The 16,532-nt window shown below is 46.4% G+C and overlaps 1 protein-coding gene across 11 annotated transcripts in view; it reads left to right on the top strand.

Moving 5' to 3' along the window:
• TNXB (tenascin XB) overlaps positions 1-16,532 on the top strand; it is a 775,055-nt gene that overhangs the window by 221,927 nt on the left and 536,596 nt on the right. For all 11 annotated transcript variants that reach the window (XM_078645877.1, XM_078645868.1, XM_078645870.1 and 8 more), the window contains exon 2: positions 14,405-14,919. In XM_078645877.1, the coding sequence (XP_078502003.1) occupies positions 14,457-14,919 (463 nt within the window). In that variant the 5' untranslated portion in view covers positions 14,405-14,456. The remainder of the gene's footprint in view (positions 1-14,404; positions 14,920-16,532) is intronic.

Genomic DNA, 16,532 nt, shown 5'->3' with positions numbered 1-16,532 from the left:
ACATGTTCTTAATACAATTGGTTAGTTAAAGTGAAAATACAAAGGTATTTTCAGTATGAACTTGGGGTTAGTTCTTAAAATAACCATATCCTTCTTGAATTGCATAAATGGTTCTTTTACGGTGAATGGTTGTAGTTCACTAACTCTTCTAGTTGATGTTAGTGCTAAGAGTAATGCCGTCTTCCAAGAAACATTTTTTACGTCCGCTTTGTGGACTGGTTCAAATGGGTCTTTCATTAAGTGGCTTAGTACCACACTGAGATGCCAACCGATGAGAGTTTCCCTCACAGGAGAAAAAGCTCTAAAAAGTCCCTTGATGAACTGTTTTATGATTCTTGGCAACACAATAGAGGGTGATTAATCTGATCTCCTAAAGGGAGCTATCGCTGCTAAATGTACCTTTATAGATGAATGTGCAAGGCCAGATTTTGCTAGTTGTAGAAGATACGGCAAGATCTGCTCTGGTGTTGAAGAGAACGGATGTAAACCTTCATCTTGACACCAAATATAAAACTGTTTCTACTTGAGTTTATATGATTTGTTAGTAGAATCTGCTCAAGCTTTAGCAAGAATTTCTCTGCAATCTCTAGGGATATCTAAAGTTTCGAGTTCATTGAAGTCAGAAGCTAGGCTGACAAATGTAGAGAAGTCAGATCTGGGTGAAGCACCTGGCGCCTGTCCATTTTGAGTAAAGTTGGAATGTGTGTCAGCTGGATGTTCTGAGAGGAGAAGGAGTTTTGTGTACAAGAACTGTCTGGGCCATTTTAGATCAATGAGGTTTATTCGGCATCGCTCTCTTTCCATTTTCCTGAGAATCCTCAGGATTAAGGAATCACGGGAAAAGCATATCCAAATATTTTTGACCATCTGATCAAAAAGACATTCTCCCATGATCCTTTCTGGTGATGCCAGCTTGCATAATATTGGATCGTGGAGTGCTCAAACACAAAGGAAAAAGTTACTCCTAAAACAGGAGCTGTGGATGGACATAAGAACTTGGTCCATGCTCGAGGAGGGAGCTACAAGATGAAGCATGACGTATGCATGCCATGGACAAATGGGGACAAAGTATATGACGGTAGGATGGAGCAAGCAAATGGTAAGCCTACGGGCGTCTGAAGTCCACCGATTGAAAACAACATGTCTCTTCGAGACAGCACATGTGCTGTCTAGCCGAGACCTAAAAAAGTACAAGAAAGTAAGCTACTGAATAAGAACCATGCAAATGAGAGAGACAATAAAGGCAATCAATTGTTAAGAAATGGGCAGAACCATGTAGTTTTTGCTAAATTGGAGAAACCTAAAAAGGAGTGCTGTAGACAAGCGCTGCAGAACCTCAAATAACACTCTGATGGTAGATTGGTGGGAACTGCTCCTAACTTGTAGATTGTGGTTCTGGAAGTATCATGTCTATTCCAACAAGCTACTTCATTTTGTATTGAATAATGTATTCAATTCAGTGTGAAAAGCAAAGATAATTCGAAGATTGGTGAAAAGGGAAAGAAATGTATGCATCACTGTTACATTTATCAGCCTGCCCGCTGTAAAAGAATGGTACTGCCAAACACTATAAGTGACCGACATGATCTAAACTCATTATCTATTAGGCTTTGAAGAAAATAAAATATTGTTTCACCGAAATTATCAAAAGAAGGTGTAATTTCCCCATTCAGGGTTGTGCCAGAGGACGGAATTCTAATTATAGTCCACATGTCTCCACCAAGTAAGAACAATAAACAGAGGAAGAGCAATCTCCAACCCACCAGTTCACAATAGCGTGGAAATAGGGATTGAAAAAAGAGAAAGCATACTGTAGTAGACGTCACATCTTTCAGGGGTTTTATGTTTCCTGACTCGGGTTTGCACTCTCTCCCTTAGAGGTCTTAAAGGATTCACACACGTCAAGGATACAGCAAGTCTGACTATAATGGCAAAGGCAGATGGTAATAACTACTGTGATGTGAGGGTCATTAGTTTTTGCTTTTTTAAAACAAATCCCTGCTTTGCCTTTTTTAAATTGTTGTACCAACAGAGGGCCTGATTTAAATCGCAGAGTATGGTTTGAACCCCATGGGGGTGATGGTGCAAAGTACTCCATCGCGACACAGTACCTATCCTCTGCATTTAGAGACGTCCCCCTGCCCTGCAGACATCACTAATCGCTGGCGGGGTGGTTCCTGTCAACGTGTTAAAGGTTTGATGCAAGGCTTCCTCAAACATGACAGCTGCCCTTCAAATGTTCACGTTTAAAAAAAAAAATCCAAAAGTGGGATTTTATTTAAAAAAAAAAAATGCAACCACTAAGGGCTAGGAGTTGTTTCATACGGAGTAAGTAGGGGGCTTTTTCTGTCCTTCACAAAAACCTAACGGTGACAAACAGCAAAATAAAAAAGATAACAATGTCTACTTTAAATCGAGCAGACAGTGTTATACGTAAACTTCTGATGGCACATACTCCATCAGGCAGCTGGAGTAGTCCGACCGTCTGCAAAATCAGGCGGGTGGACCCAGGGATTAGTGGAGAAAGTACTCTGTCACAGTTGTGCTGGAGTCCTCTGAAACAAACTGTAAACCAGGCCCTGGCTATTAAAAAAAAAATAAAAAGATTCTAGTTGGCCTCCCCAAAATGTTCCCAATCCAGGCATTAATAGTACATGTACCCAAACTGGGACATGTGACAATCTGATTCTCAGTGCCTTTTTGACCCAATTAGGACAGTTTAGACAATACCGGCCTGCAAGTTTGAACCTTCAACCAAAGTGGATAGACTATAATACTGTAATATTCCACTCCTCAAGCCAAAGCCATTCCTGCAGCAAGTAGCCCAAAAAACAGCATAAAAAACACTAAATTAGCATCTGATTTAAAGGTATATTCTGGACCCCAACTAGACTTAAAGCACACACACGCACACCCCAAACAACAAGCATTGCAGCACACAACCAAACGTATATACTCAAAGCATTAAACAGCTCACACTACTGATTATATCACTTATTCAGAAAACAAACACCGAGCTGGTGTCTGGGACTGAATCCCAGAGACGTGGGTGTGCAGGTAACCACCACCGATAGTGCTGCGAGCCCATACTTATGGCAATATGGCTCACCGCTGATAGAAAACGGCGGGGAATCGCCATCCCAGCGCCTTGCTCTGATCACAGGCCACACCCCCTTCGGAGGCCACCCCCACTGCTGAAAAGGGACGCTGAATACGAGCGTCACCACTCACTGTTACTCTGCTCCTGAGGCGGAAAGCCGGGAGAGTGCTCTATTTTTAAACTTGTTTATTGTGTTCTCTTGATTTTAAAAGCTCACCCACCCCAGTCACTTTACCTGACAAGCGGGCTCACCGCTGATAGAAAACGGCGGGGAATCGCCTTCCCAGCGCCTTGCTCTGATCACAGGCCACGCCCCCTTCGGAGGCCACGCCCACCGCCCATCCACTCACTCCCCCATAAAAATGTGCCTCCCAGGAAGCGCAGCGGACGAGCGCAGCGCGCACGCCGATTGCGCGCCGAAGGCGCGCCTAAGGAAAGCCCGTCTGCGCCCGTCCGCGACCGAACGAGGCCAGAGGCAGGTCACTCTGCCCCTCCTATCCAATATTCCCGCTCGCAGCTGACCGAGCTACAAGGCAAGTGGCCATTGGCAAATGCCGCCGTCAACCAAATTACCAAACTTGGCCTCTCATCCCCCCAACCTTCATCTCAACCGAAGGCCCGCTCTCTGCCTCGCGCCAGCTGTCAACCAGTCTCGTCTTCCACTCGCCACCGTCCTTCTACCATCTCAGCAATGTATCTTAACACCCGATCGGCAGTTAAACATCAGCTCGATCTCTTCTCGCTATTGGAGTCCCACAAACCCGACTTACTATTCCTTACTGAGACTTGGTTCTCGGACAGCTCTCTCCCCTCCCTACTGGCTATACTCCCACCATCCTATTATGCTATCCGAGTCGATCGTTCTTCCGGAAAGCCTGGTGGAGGGGTGGCCCTGATTGCCCGCAAAGAACTTACGTTCCAATCCTTAGCATTTTCCTCCCTGGGTTCATCAGACTGTTTAGTTGCTCGTTCACTTTCCCTGACCCCTCCTCTCACTTGTGTTCTCATCTACCGACCTCCATCTTCCCCGCAATCGTTCCTTTCAAACTTCCAAGACCTGATGGCGACCCTAGTTGTTAACCATTCCTCCATCTTAGTCCTTGGAGACTTCAACTTCTGGCCCTCTGACCCCGCGGAATGTGCAACTTCCAAGGAGTTCTCAGACTCACTCTGTTCGCTCAATTTTATTTCTGCGGTCCAAACCCCTACTCATAGGCTGGGACATATCCTTGACCAAATTTGGCACCGAGACTGTCCGGTCACCTCACTTTCCATTTCTCCCTGCGTCTGGTCGGATCACTTTTTGATCACCTTTTCTCTATGTCCCCACTCACTCCCCAAACCTTTCCCCGTCAAAAATGTCATGGCCCGATCATGGAACCGCGTCGATGTATCGGCTTTGTCGGCCACATTCTCTTCATCCAGCCCCGACCTCTCAGGGCTACCATCCTCAGCACAGGCAGAATCTATCGACAACTGGCTACGGGATGGCTGCGATTCCATCGCCCCTCTGAAATGCATCTCGTTCAAACGCCTCAAAGATGCCAACCAATGGTTTTCCAACGAGCTGAAGACTCTAAAACTCAATCTCCGCCAAGTGGAACGCCTTTGGAGACGAGACTACTCCCCCACCTCTAGACTCCAATACACCACCCTACTAGCCCAATATAAGAATTCCATTCTGGAAGCCAAAAAGGCTTACTTCTCATCCAAAATTCAACTTGCGGAGAACCGGCACAGAGAAATATTCTCCATCGTCCAAGACCTGGCTTATTCTGAAAGAGCTTCACTCAAACCCCTTCCTTCTCAATCACTTTGTGACTCTCTTAATTCCTTCTTCCTTGACAAAATCAGCATGATCAAGGCCAAGATCCCTCCCCCATCCCCCTCTTTCATCGATCCCTGCTGTCCTCCTGCTGCAGCTCGTCTGGACTCGATTCCCCCCCTCACGTCTGATTCTTTCACCTCCATTCTTCCTATGGTTAAATCCGGCTCCCCCCTGGATCCCTGCCCTGCCCATATCCTGAAGCAGATTTATACCCATTGCCCCACTCCACCTCTCTTGTTTCTCAACAGCTCCTTATCCCAGGGTGTTGTTACCCCTTCACTCAAATCGGCGGTGATTGTACCTATTTTAAAAAAACCTGGCGCAGATTCCTCAAACCCAGCAAATTACCGCCCCATTTCCCTCCTGCCCTTCCTGGAAAAGGTACTGGAACGCCATGTGGTCAGAACCTTAAGCCAATTTGTGGAAAGATACAGTGTCCTGGCCCCAAGGCAGGCTGGATTCCGCCCCGCACACTCAACCGAGTCAGTAATCATATCGGTCCTGGACAATCTTCGAGAAGGTATGGATTCCAGTCAGCCTCAGGCCTTGGTCCTTCTTGATCTCTCCGCCGCATTCGACACGGTGGACCATACCATCCTACTTTCACGTGTCGAGGCGGCTGGAATCGGAGGGACTGCCCTGCTATGGCTTTCCTCCTTCTTGAGTGGGCGCACTCAAGCAGTCCGCCTGGGCGAGTACTCAGCTGACTTTCGCCAAGTCCAGTGTGGGGTCCCCCAAGGATCTTCCTTGTCCCCTCTGCTATTCAACCTTTACATTGCCCCCCTTATTTTTGCGTTACAGCAACTGGAGGTCTCTGTTTACAACTACGCGGACGATCTCCAGCTTATTTTTTCTCTCTCCTCCTCCCCCCAGTCAACATCTAATTTTCAGTCCATCATGACTTTTATCCAGGACTGGATGAACTTCAACCACCTGAAACTCAATCCCGACAAAACGGAATTGGTGTTGACGGGTGGTTGCTCCAGTCCCTGGTCTTCCTCCTTTTGGCCCCCTTCTCTAGGTCCCCCACCCACGCCGGTCCCCTCTGTCAAAACTCTTGGATTCAAAATCAACAATCAACTCTCCCTCCACTCTCAAGTCAGTGCCGTCGTCTCCTCAGCCTTCCTCTCCCTCAGAACAATCCGGAAAGTATCACGATTTTTCTCCCCATCCGCCCTCAAACTAATACTCCTGGCCATGGTGATGTCTCGCTTGGACTACGGCAACGCCCTCTACCATGGCATGCCTGCGTACCTTGTGAGGCGCCTACAATTAGTTCAAAACCAGGCGGCCCGACTGGTTATTAACTTACCCAAGTCGCAACATGTCACCCCCCTCCTCAGATCCCTCCACTGGCTCCCTGTCCGGCAACGCGCTCTTTTCAAGCTTGGCTGTACCATCTTTAAAGCCCGATCCGGCACTGCCCCGGCTTTTATCAACACAGCCATTCAAGACTATATCCCTCCTAGAGAACTGCGCTCCACAACCCAGCAACTTCTGGTGGTTCCTCGCTTCAAACGGAAAAAGTGGGGAGGTTCCAAATTTTCTACCACGGCCCCCGCCTTTTGGAACTCTCTCCCACTCCAACTGAGATCTTGCTCTCAGTATCCCTTATTCCGCAAAGGCCTGAAAACTTTCCTCTTTACTGAAGCCTTCAAATCCTAAACCACCTTGATCCCTCAGCTGTCACGCCCCTTGAGTAGTAGTAATTACACAGCGCCAAGAAACCGCCGGTGTACGAGCGCTTTACAAATTCTTTAAACTCAAACTCAAACTCAATACAGAACTGTCCAAATCTCTAAAAACAACATATTTTCATTCACATCAGTTTGAGTTCAAATGTTCCTGTGTGTCTGACGAGATGCTTGAACTATAAAATATAGACCCTGTCCTAGTGCAGAAAGATCCTGCTGGCCCAGTGTTTAATTTGAGGTGGTTGGGCTGGTGCTCAGCACCAGCACTTAATTGTCAACACCCACTGATGACAGTCTGCCACAAGGTGGAGCCGTCTGGCTAATTTAGAGAGGACCACAACAACATCTAATTATTAATTCAATATACATCCAAAATTACTATTACCTGACGCCCAAGCAATTCTTATAGCTTTGATGGGCTGAAATAGTCCGAATTGTCACACTTGTAGAAGTGTGATGGTGAGTAGTTGTATTGTTACTATCAGTGGCAGCATGGCAGGGGCACTGTGTGGTGCAAGCTGCAGTGGCCGCCTCGCGAGAGTTCTGCGACTTATTTCTTTACCAATTAGGCACTGTAGCTGGCCTAATTTCAGACATACATCTTTAAATCCTTCTGTGTGTCAAAGTCGCGCTCCTTCCTAATCCGAGAATGACTGCCCACTTTTACTTGGTTGTGATAAAAGAATACTGAGCTCTATTACTCAGCAAAGTGGCATCAAGTAAAAAATCTGACAAATGTCCAGGTGCTTCCTGTAATAGCTAAGTAGCGAGTACTGGGTACAGTACAGTGCTCATAGCAGTATTTTTGTGGTAATGATATTGGCCAGGAACCCTGCAGTGCGGTGTCATCGTGACAAAAATGTGTGTATCTTGCACAAAAACGGGAAATGCTGTGGATGTGGCACACTATACTGCAGCATTCCTTTGATAACATTGCCGAAGTGTCATATAATAGTACACTATTATGTTGTTTAAGCTGTAAATATGGCACTATTATGGTGGGGTATGACCACCATAATAGTGCTGCAAGCTGTAAATGACTGCACATCACTTATTTGGTAATGCTGCGGACTTACCACGCAATAGTCCAGTAATCATTTTGGGAAATCTTTGCTTTCGCACAATTGGTAAAAGCTCGGTACTGCTTTGGTAATGCTGCGTCTTTCACACACAATGGTGCAGTGTTTCTTTGGTAATGAGGTGGCTAAGGAACACGAAAGAGCAGTATTCCTTTGGTATTGTGGTTGACTTTGCACACTGAAGTGCAGCAAAGTGTTGGTAATGCAGTGGCTTTGACAAACTATTGTGCAGTGTTGCTTTGGGAATACTGTCAATTTTGCACAGTGAAATGCAGTGTTGCGTTGGCAATGCTCTGGTTTTGACACACCCTTGTGCAGTATTGCTTTGGTAAGGAGGTTGGTTATACCCACTAAAGCTCAGTATTGCAATGGTAGTGCGCTGATGCTGACATACCACAGTGCAGTGTCTCTTTGGTAATGATGGGGCTAACGAACTATAACGAGAGGTTTTCCAGGGGCAATGTTGTTAATTGTGCATATTTAAGTGCAGTGTTGTTTTGGGAAGGATGTGGCATTGATAAACCATTGCGAAGTATTGTTTTGGGAATGTTGTGGCATTGATAAACCAATGCGCAGTGTTGTTTTGGGAATGATGTGGCATTGATAAACCATTGCGCAGTGTTGTTTAGAGAATGGATTTTCTCTGGGGAATCAACTGGATTACTCAAGTCACTCATGGTGACGGCTGGTGATCTTTGAGAGTGGGGGAGGGCCTAACACTTCCCCCAAATTACAGCGAGTCCACTTGACTTCTTCTAGGGCAGTTCACAGAGGTTCTCCCTCCACTTCCAAAGAAATATGTGAAACAAATTAAGTCAAATAGTGCATTTTAAAACATAATTTTCGCATAAAAGAGTCAAAAAGCAATTGACTGTGAAGGGGCTTCCATTAAATATCCAAGCACTTACGTGGTGTCCCACTGAAGTCTGATGGACCCAAGGAGCAGTCCACATTTATTTTAAATATGGTATAAGTGACCCACCCAATACGTCAATAATTACTTTCAGTGTGCCAGGACCAGTACACTGCTATGGGTGCCCCCTTATGTCAAAACTAATCCAAAATAAGCTAGTAGAATTTGGCACCCTTATGCCAGCAATTGCCTACAGTATTGCAGTGGCAACATTTTTCGTGGATGCCGTCCACATACCGCGGTGCCTCATATATGAAAAATTAACTCCAATATGGCAAGGTCAACATTTTGACATGTTTATCCGGTCCCTGACTCCCGTATGACATGGCTATCCCCCCCTTATGCCAAGGATTACCTCCCATATGGCAGTGACAGAAATGTGTTGTAGGTGTCATGTGTATTAAGAATTACCTTCACTATGGTAGCACCAGTAAGCCAAAAATGACCTCCAGCATGACAGTGCCAGTCACAAACTCATAGTCTTACACAGTCATGCACTCTTACATATTCGCATGATCAAAAACTGTCTCAGTCAGCCTCACGCTCATGCTTATGCACAACACAGGCCACTGTCATGCTCATTTGCATGCTTACTTACTGATTTACGCTTACATGCTGTCTCCCATAGATGTTTACAGTCTCATTCAATTGCTCATAAACTGTTTCACTGGCATGTTAACCCTTTCGGCGTGGGGCTAATTCCCCCTCGGAGCGGGGGGAGGGGAGCCGTGCGCGGCGCCGCGTTGCTCAATGGAACGCCCCGCACAAGAGGGGAATTATCCCAGCGTGGGCGTTCGGCGGCAGTCATGACAAGCTCAGCTCGTCATGAGCACAGCTCCACTGTGCCTCATGACGAGCTGAGCTCTTCATAAGCGCCGAAGGAGTTAACTCACATGTTCACTCACTCTTAGTCTAATTCACACTCACTCACAATGCCTTGCTCTCTCTCACTCACACACATTGAAACAAGTATACACTTGTATTGCATGCCTGGACACCAGGCGCGGTGCGTCCATTAGGGCGCTTGGGTGTTGCCTCCCCTACTGAGCGTTGCCGTCAGCGTCAGTCACTCTCTCTGACTCTCGTCTTGCTCAGTCACACAATACAATCATTCTATCCCAGGCCGCCGAAGCAAGAGGCAATCGGCTCAGAAGGGTCGGGGCAGCACTACAGGAGTTCAGCTGCTGCAAGTGTCTGAATCATGAATGATTCACATCCACATCCATGTATCATTCACAGATGGTCAGTGGAGCGCACAACACCAAGAGTGTGCATGCTCTGTTTAAGTTTCATAAACTTTGGGCCAGCCCGAACATGCGCACTAGGCGGTGCTCACTAGAAGAGCGAGGGATGTTCCATGCCTTCTAATGAGCAGCCTAGTGCGCATGTCTGGGCTGGTTGCAAAAAATGTTATGCCCTAAACAGAACATGCGCACTACTGCTCAAGCCAATCCTGGCGCTGCTGCTGGAGCAACGTCTGGATTGGCTGCGACCAACGCAGGCGGTACTGGCCAAGCCGCCAATGTGGGAATCGGAACCCGGACCAAGACTCAGAGGACTCGCAGTGGTGGCGCGGACCCGGTAAGTTTATTAGTTTGCTTAATAATGCTGCTGCTTTATTTTAATCTTCCCTGCGCGTGACCCCCAACATCCCCCGCGAAAATTGGAGTGCGAGCTCGACTGCGTGGAACAAAAGAAAAGCCTGCTGCTCTTATCTGTTATAGATAAGGAGGATGCTTATATTCAGTCCTGTCTTGTAAGCGTCAAGGTGCTCCAGGAAGCGGCGGACAGGCCCTGGTGCGGGGATATCTCGCTTGACGTTGCCATTGCCAAGAGGCGACAGCGGGGCTTTAAGCTCCCACTCGAGGCTGAGAGACAGAGGCAGGCCTGGGAGGGAGGGCGCAGAGTCAGTTATTAATGGAGGCACTACTAACTTACACCCCTCAGTGCGAGGCATCATCGGCCATATCGCACGCAAACAAGTGGAAAGTGACATTGCAGATAGCTGCCTGGCATTTGCCATGTCTTGTAGGCTTTGCAGGCCAGGCGTAAGCGCTTCTTGAAATCAGGTGTAAAAGTCATGCAGGAATCGCTCAAGTGGCAGAGAGGAGTGTCTTACATGTTACGAAATATATACAGACTTACCCCCAGATGTATAAAGCATCCATTTTGCGATTCCTTATTAGTGAAAAATAAGGAATCGCTAATAAGGAATAGCAAAATGCTATGCAAGAAGAAATCACTTTAAAAATAGCGATTTCTTAAAATTCCTTAATTACGAGTCGCAAATTGCGTGTTGCAATTAGGAATACCTCCCCATTCATATGCCCATAGGAATGAATGGGAAGACATTCTCAATTTGCAAATCGCAATTAGCGAATCGCAAAATGAGAATGCGATTTCAAGGGTGCAGGGGTGTCCAAAGGACACCCTGTGCACCCCTGAATTTGATCTGTGCACATATGTTGCGCACACACATGCCCTTAGGGCATGTGTGTGCGCAACATGAAACATGAAACTTTGAAAAATGCACTTTAGTGCATTTTTCAAAGTTTTACCAAATTACCATGAAGTTGAACTTCATGGTAATTTGCGAGCCCTATTAGCGAAATCGCTATTTTTTAAACTTTCATGCATTGCATTTAAGGAATCTCAATTTGAGATTCCTTAAATGCAAGTAATCGCAATTTAGCGAATTCTTAATTTGCGATTTTTGCATTTGGGATGATGCATCCCAAATGCAAAAATACCGGTCGCAAAGGGGCAGATTCTGAGAATCTGCCCCTTTTTGAGGGCGGATTTTAGCTTCATGCATCTGGGCTATAGTGAGAAAATCAGATGTCACACTGGATTTTACTCTATTTTTTATTATTGTAGGATTAATTTTTTCTTCATTTACAATACCAGACGTTGTTTTGAGACTGTGGGATGGTAGGTGTACTGCTTCCCGCAGCAGCGTGTTTATATGGACATGTGCGTTACGTTGTATTATGCTACTTTGAACCTACATTTGCTACTCTGCATGCAATACGTTTGTGCTCTGCATTATGCCGTTCAACGTTGAATAGATTGCTCGTAAACTGAACAGTGCTGAATACAGTATTCTCTCTGCAAGGTGTAAAATGTTGGGTAATTTTGGCAAATGTATATTGTCCTTTAAAAAGCACCTGCTACCGTGTTCCTGGCCTCCTGCAATTATCGGGCATCAATTAAAATGTCAAAAAAACTCAGGGGATTAATGTCTCCAGGAAAGAGATGGATGTTTGTCTAGTGGAAGTTTTGACTCAACAAAAGGTAGCGCAGTGGGTTTAAATGACTGCTGCTAAGAATGTGTACCATGCAGATAAAGGTCATGTAATGTAAATAGGTCAGCGGGTTACTGCTTCTGTAAGAGAGCTCCTTTTGTTACTTGTCGTTTGTAAGTCTAAATCGTAATATAGAACATTATGCTATTAACTGCCATCAAACAGCTGTGTGTATACTGCAAGCATTATCTTAGATTGATATGTTTTTTTGCCTAGTCTTTCATTATTCTAATCTTGCCAAAAGGGTTCAGTTGGGTAGAACACAATTCTTGTTATTAAAGAAAACCCCTAACAATGGTGTTACGTTTTAAATTCAGAATTTGTGCTTTTCCAGAATATGGACTCTTAAACTATATTGCCTACCAGTATCACTAACATGTCATGGAACTGATGATAGTTTGACGGGAGGCAGTAGCCTGTTTCTGTTTAGCACAGCGGCTTCCGAAAGTCTTGAAAATGCACCATTTCTCCACTCATTTTTCAAAATGTTCTCAGGGGAGAACCCCCACGAACCCTCCTTAGGTCGTTTGGGCTCACTCGCTACGCTCGCTCACCTTTGTGTGCTCCACTACTAATTTTAGGCCCACCACTTTCAAATGTCACCAGCCGCCCCTGCTGGACACCACATGCAAAAGCATTTTTTACTGACCCTTAGCAGCCTCCATAGGTATTGCTCCAGCTCCTCAGCTGCCCCTGTTCAATAGACACTCCGGATAGCACACATCTCCTTCCTGGTCATAGTATTTACGTCAAATGGAAAGCTGGAGCCTGAAAAATGGCCAGATCCATGATGTTGCACTAAGCCAGGCAGCAGCTTTTGGCATCTTGCTTTTTTACCCCATCCTTTTTTAACTTGTCAGACAAGTTGGGGAGCACTGATTGGCGTGAAGTCCGGGGCACTGCAGGAATGAATCCCAATGCATCATTGGCTACCTTTACCAGTGGCACTTCTGAGAGTCACCAGAGGGGATCACCCTGAGAGGTGGCAGACCCCTGAGGCCAGGGCTGGGAGTTTGCCAGCCCTGAAAAATCAGTTGGATGGCTGATGCAAGCGTGTTCAATAGCATACTCAAGCCATCACACAGATGTTATGTTATACTCTTTTGTATAGCGCTCGAATCACCATGAGGCATCACTGCTTCAGACCAGTTGACCCTCGCTCACAGCAAGGACTGGCATTTTAGTTGAATATTTAGAATAGTTCACTATATCATATAAGTATAGTTGAAAAAAAAGAGAGGGTGGAGCTCCAACATCCATATTAGTAAGCTGCCACTGGCCATGCTACCAAGATAAGCTAGGTCACTCCGATGGGAACCATTCACCTCTATGGGTCAGGTGAATAACCATTATTAAATGTAAATGAAAATGTAGCCGCACTTGTAAAGCACACTGATACTCCTGAGTGTCCTGGCACTGTACTCATACCGCTAGGGAACCCTTCCTAGTTTTTCGCCGTGAAATGTCCACTCCTTGGCATCCCCAGGGTGCAACCAGGCATCCCTAGTGCTGTAGGGGGCCGTTGTGGAGACTAAGCAAGCTATTGCCCAGAGTTGCAGCTTGGGACCCATGCTTAGAGTAGGCACCGAGGCAAGAAATCAGGTCCGAGGAATTATGAGCCCAAGATCTGGCGAGACCAGCCAAGGCAGGAATTGAACCCTGGTCCCGGGCCAGACCTCTGCATCAGGGTCTGCCGCTCTAACCATTGAGCCACACTACTCCTCAATATTTATCATCTGACATAACACTATTTAAAGAGAAGACTGGTTATTTAAAAACTGCCCTCATGGTGCCCAACGAGGAGGTGCCCAGCATCAATACATTTCTATTGTCAGCTCTATTTTATTCTTGTGGAGTGACAAGCAAGTCTTGGCAGAACACACAGGACACAGAAATACCCCACCACAATGGAGGTCATTTGGATGGTACTGAGACACATATCACTACATTAGAATATCAGCCCACTAGAATATCTTCTAACCCAGCAGCTGAGCACCAGATCACCATTTTCTTATAGTCACATTCATCATTTGCCACCCACAGACAAGTAATAACCCTGGGTGCTGTGCCAGGCCCAGAAGTATTGGAATTATTTCACTAATTCTATTGAGAAGTATGTATAATACCTACAGCGTTATACCCATTGTATCTAGCATAGTGTACTATAGAATTGTCTGATGCAGTTTTGAAACACAATTCTTAGGGGATTCCCTTTAACCTGCTGAAGAAGTATGAGCTCACCTGCTGGGTTCACTCAGTGCAATACTGGGCTGAGCTTGAGAAATGTTAAAGGCCCCATTTCTGTAACGATCACATGATGTCTAAAAATGGAGTAACAACCAGGGAGTCTGGCAACAATGTCAGGTGATAATAGTGTAGAACTCCTAAAACAATAATGTAATATTCCTGTAGTCATCATGCGCTATGCGATACCATGCGTAAATCTGGGCTCTAACCTATATCCCTGTCTTTTCATCCCCTGCAGAGACCTTGGGCATTTGATTCGGTGACCTACAGCGAGTTCTTCAGCATCTTGAATGATGGCGAGCCCCGCGCTCACCGTCGCCCTCCTCCTGGCCGCACTGCAGCTTGGTCCCGCGAGCGCCGGCCTGTTCACCAAGCGCTTTCGCCTGCCACGTGCAGCCGGCGCCAACGCCACGTTCTTCAGCCACGTGTACAATATCCGGATGCCGCGCTGTGATTCCTGCGCCGCTGACGTAGCCGTGCCCACAGCAGCACTGCAGGAGGCGCGAGGCGAGATGCTGCAGGAGGCGCGAGGCGAGACGACGCAACAGCAGCTGTACGAGCACACCCTGGAGGGCGAGCAGCAGATGGTTTTCACCCACCGCATCAACATCCCGCCACAGGCCTGCGGCTGCCCCAACGCTGACACCATGCAGAGGCTGCTGAAGCGCCTCGAGGCGCTGGAGGCGCAGGTGGCGACCTTCAGAGACCAGTGCCCGGGCGGGACCTGCTGTGCAGCGACGCAGGCCGGAAATGGTAGGTAGCTTGGGTTCTAGAAGGAATGTTTACAACATCATTGACATGAGTGGAGAAAGAGAGTGTAATGTCAAAGATGACTCCCAAGTTTCTGACAAAAAGAGTGAGGTTGTGAGGAGGCCAACGTTTGGGGGACAGGTAGAGGTTAGAGTCTCTATTTGACCTACTCAGTGAAGAGGCCAATGTTTGGGGGACAGGTAGAGGTTAGAGTCTCTATTTGACCTACTCAGTAAGGTTGTGAGGAGGCCAATGTTTGGGGAACAGGTAGGGGTAAGAGTCTCCATTTGACCTACTCATTGAGGTTGTGAGGAGGCCAATGTTTGGGGGACAGGTAGAGGTTGGAGTCTCTATTTGACATACTTTGTGAGGTTGTGAGGAGGCCAAAGTTTGGGGGACAGGTAGAGGTTAGAGTCTCTATTTGATATACTCAGTGAGGTTGTGAGGAGGCAAAGTTTGGGGGACAGGTAGAGGTTAGAGTCTCTATTTGACATACTTTGTGAGGAGGCCAAAGTTTGGTGGACAGGTAGAGGTTAGAGTCTCTAGTTGACATACTTAGTGAGGTTCTGAGGAGGCAAAGTTTTGGGGACATGTAGAGGTTAGAGTCTCTAGTTGACATACTCAGTGAGGTTGTGAGGAGGCAAAAGTTTGGGGGACAGGTAGATGTTAGAGTCTCTATTTGACATACTTAGTGAGGTTGCGAGGAGGCCAAAGTTTTGGGGACAGGTAGGTTACAGTCTGTCAGTTTTCATGCCACGAAGGCATCGTTTGCCATTCATTTATGCACTTTAGTGATGCAGTCTAGGACTTCTCTACGACTTTTGGGGACCCTCAAGATTTTTAGGTGAATCTGAGTTGATTCAACGTACATATAAGGATCAACATTGCTGTTCGTGAGGGTCCGTGTGAGGAGGGCCATGAAAGTGTTCGCAAGAGAGAGAAAAGATCACTGGGGGATGCTGCGTTTCAGATTTTGATTTTTGATGCAAGTGAAACACGATTCATTTGGTGAACACAGTTGACTAAGATCTAAACAATGAAGAATAAGACCTGTAAGACTAAAGGAGAACAAAAAGGAGAACAAGCAATCTTGGGTCGACCACATCAAAAGTACAGAGGGATCCCAAAAGACTAGTTCACAGCTTCCATCATTCTCTGAGGCAGAGAGTTATTCTTCTCTGATGTTCAGAGCTTCTGATTTGGTTTCTCTCTGAGATCAGAAGCTTGACTGAAAGTCGGGGAGGATACTGTTCTCTGAACAATCATAGTGATGAGAGGTTACCACTGTGTCTAGATTGTACCCATGGTGTGGAGGCTAGATAGTGCTCTGCAGCTGGCAAGCACCTGAGTGTCTGTGGAGTGTTTCTTAAAGAGAGGTCTAAAACCTGTGTTTGAGTATGTTGGGGGCATCCCCTGTCAATAGGGATGCATTTACTAATCTGGGGATGATAGGTTCAAATGCAGATTGACAAGGTTTATTGGTTTTTGCACTATAGATATAATTCTGTAACCGCTGGCTTGAGTTTGTCAATTTTCTCTGTCACTAGAGTCCGTGAATTTCTAGAAGGTCTGTGGTTATGAGAAGATCTGGAAGCCTTCTGTGGCCAAAGAGGATA

This window comes from Lissotriton helveticus, chromosome 5_1 (genome assembly GCF_964261635.1).
Source record: "Lissotriton helveticus chromosome 5_1, aLisHel1.1, whole genome shotgun sequence".
NCBI classification, from domain to species: domain Eukaryota; kingdom Metazoa; phylum Chordata; class Amphibia; order Caudata; family Salamandridae; genus Lissotriton; species Lissotriton helveticus.
This window is presented reverse-complemented; position numbering and strand designations above follow the sequence as displayed.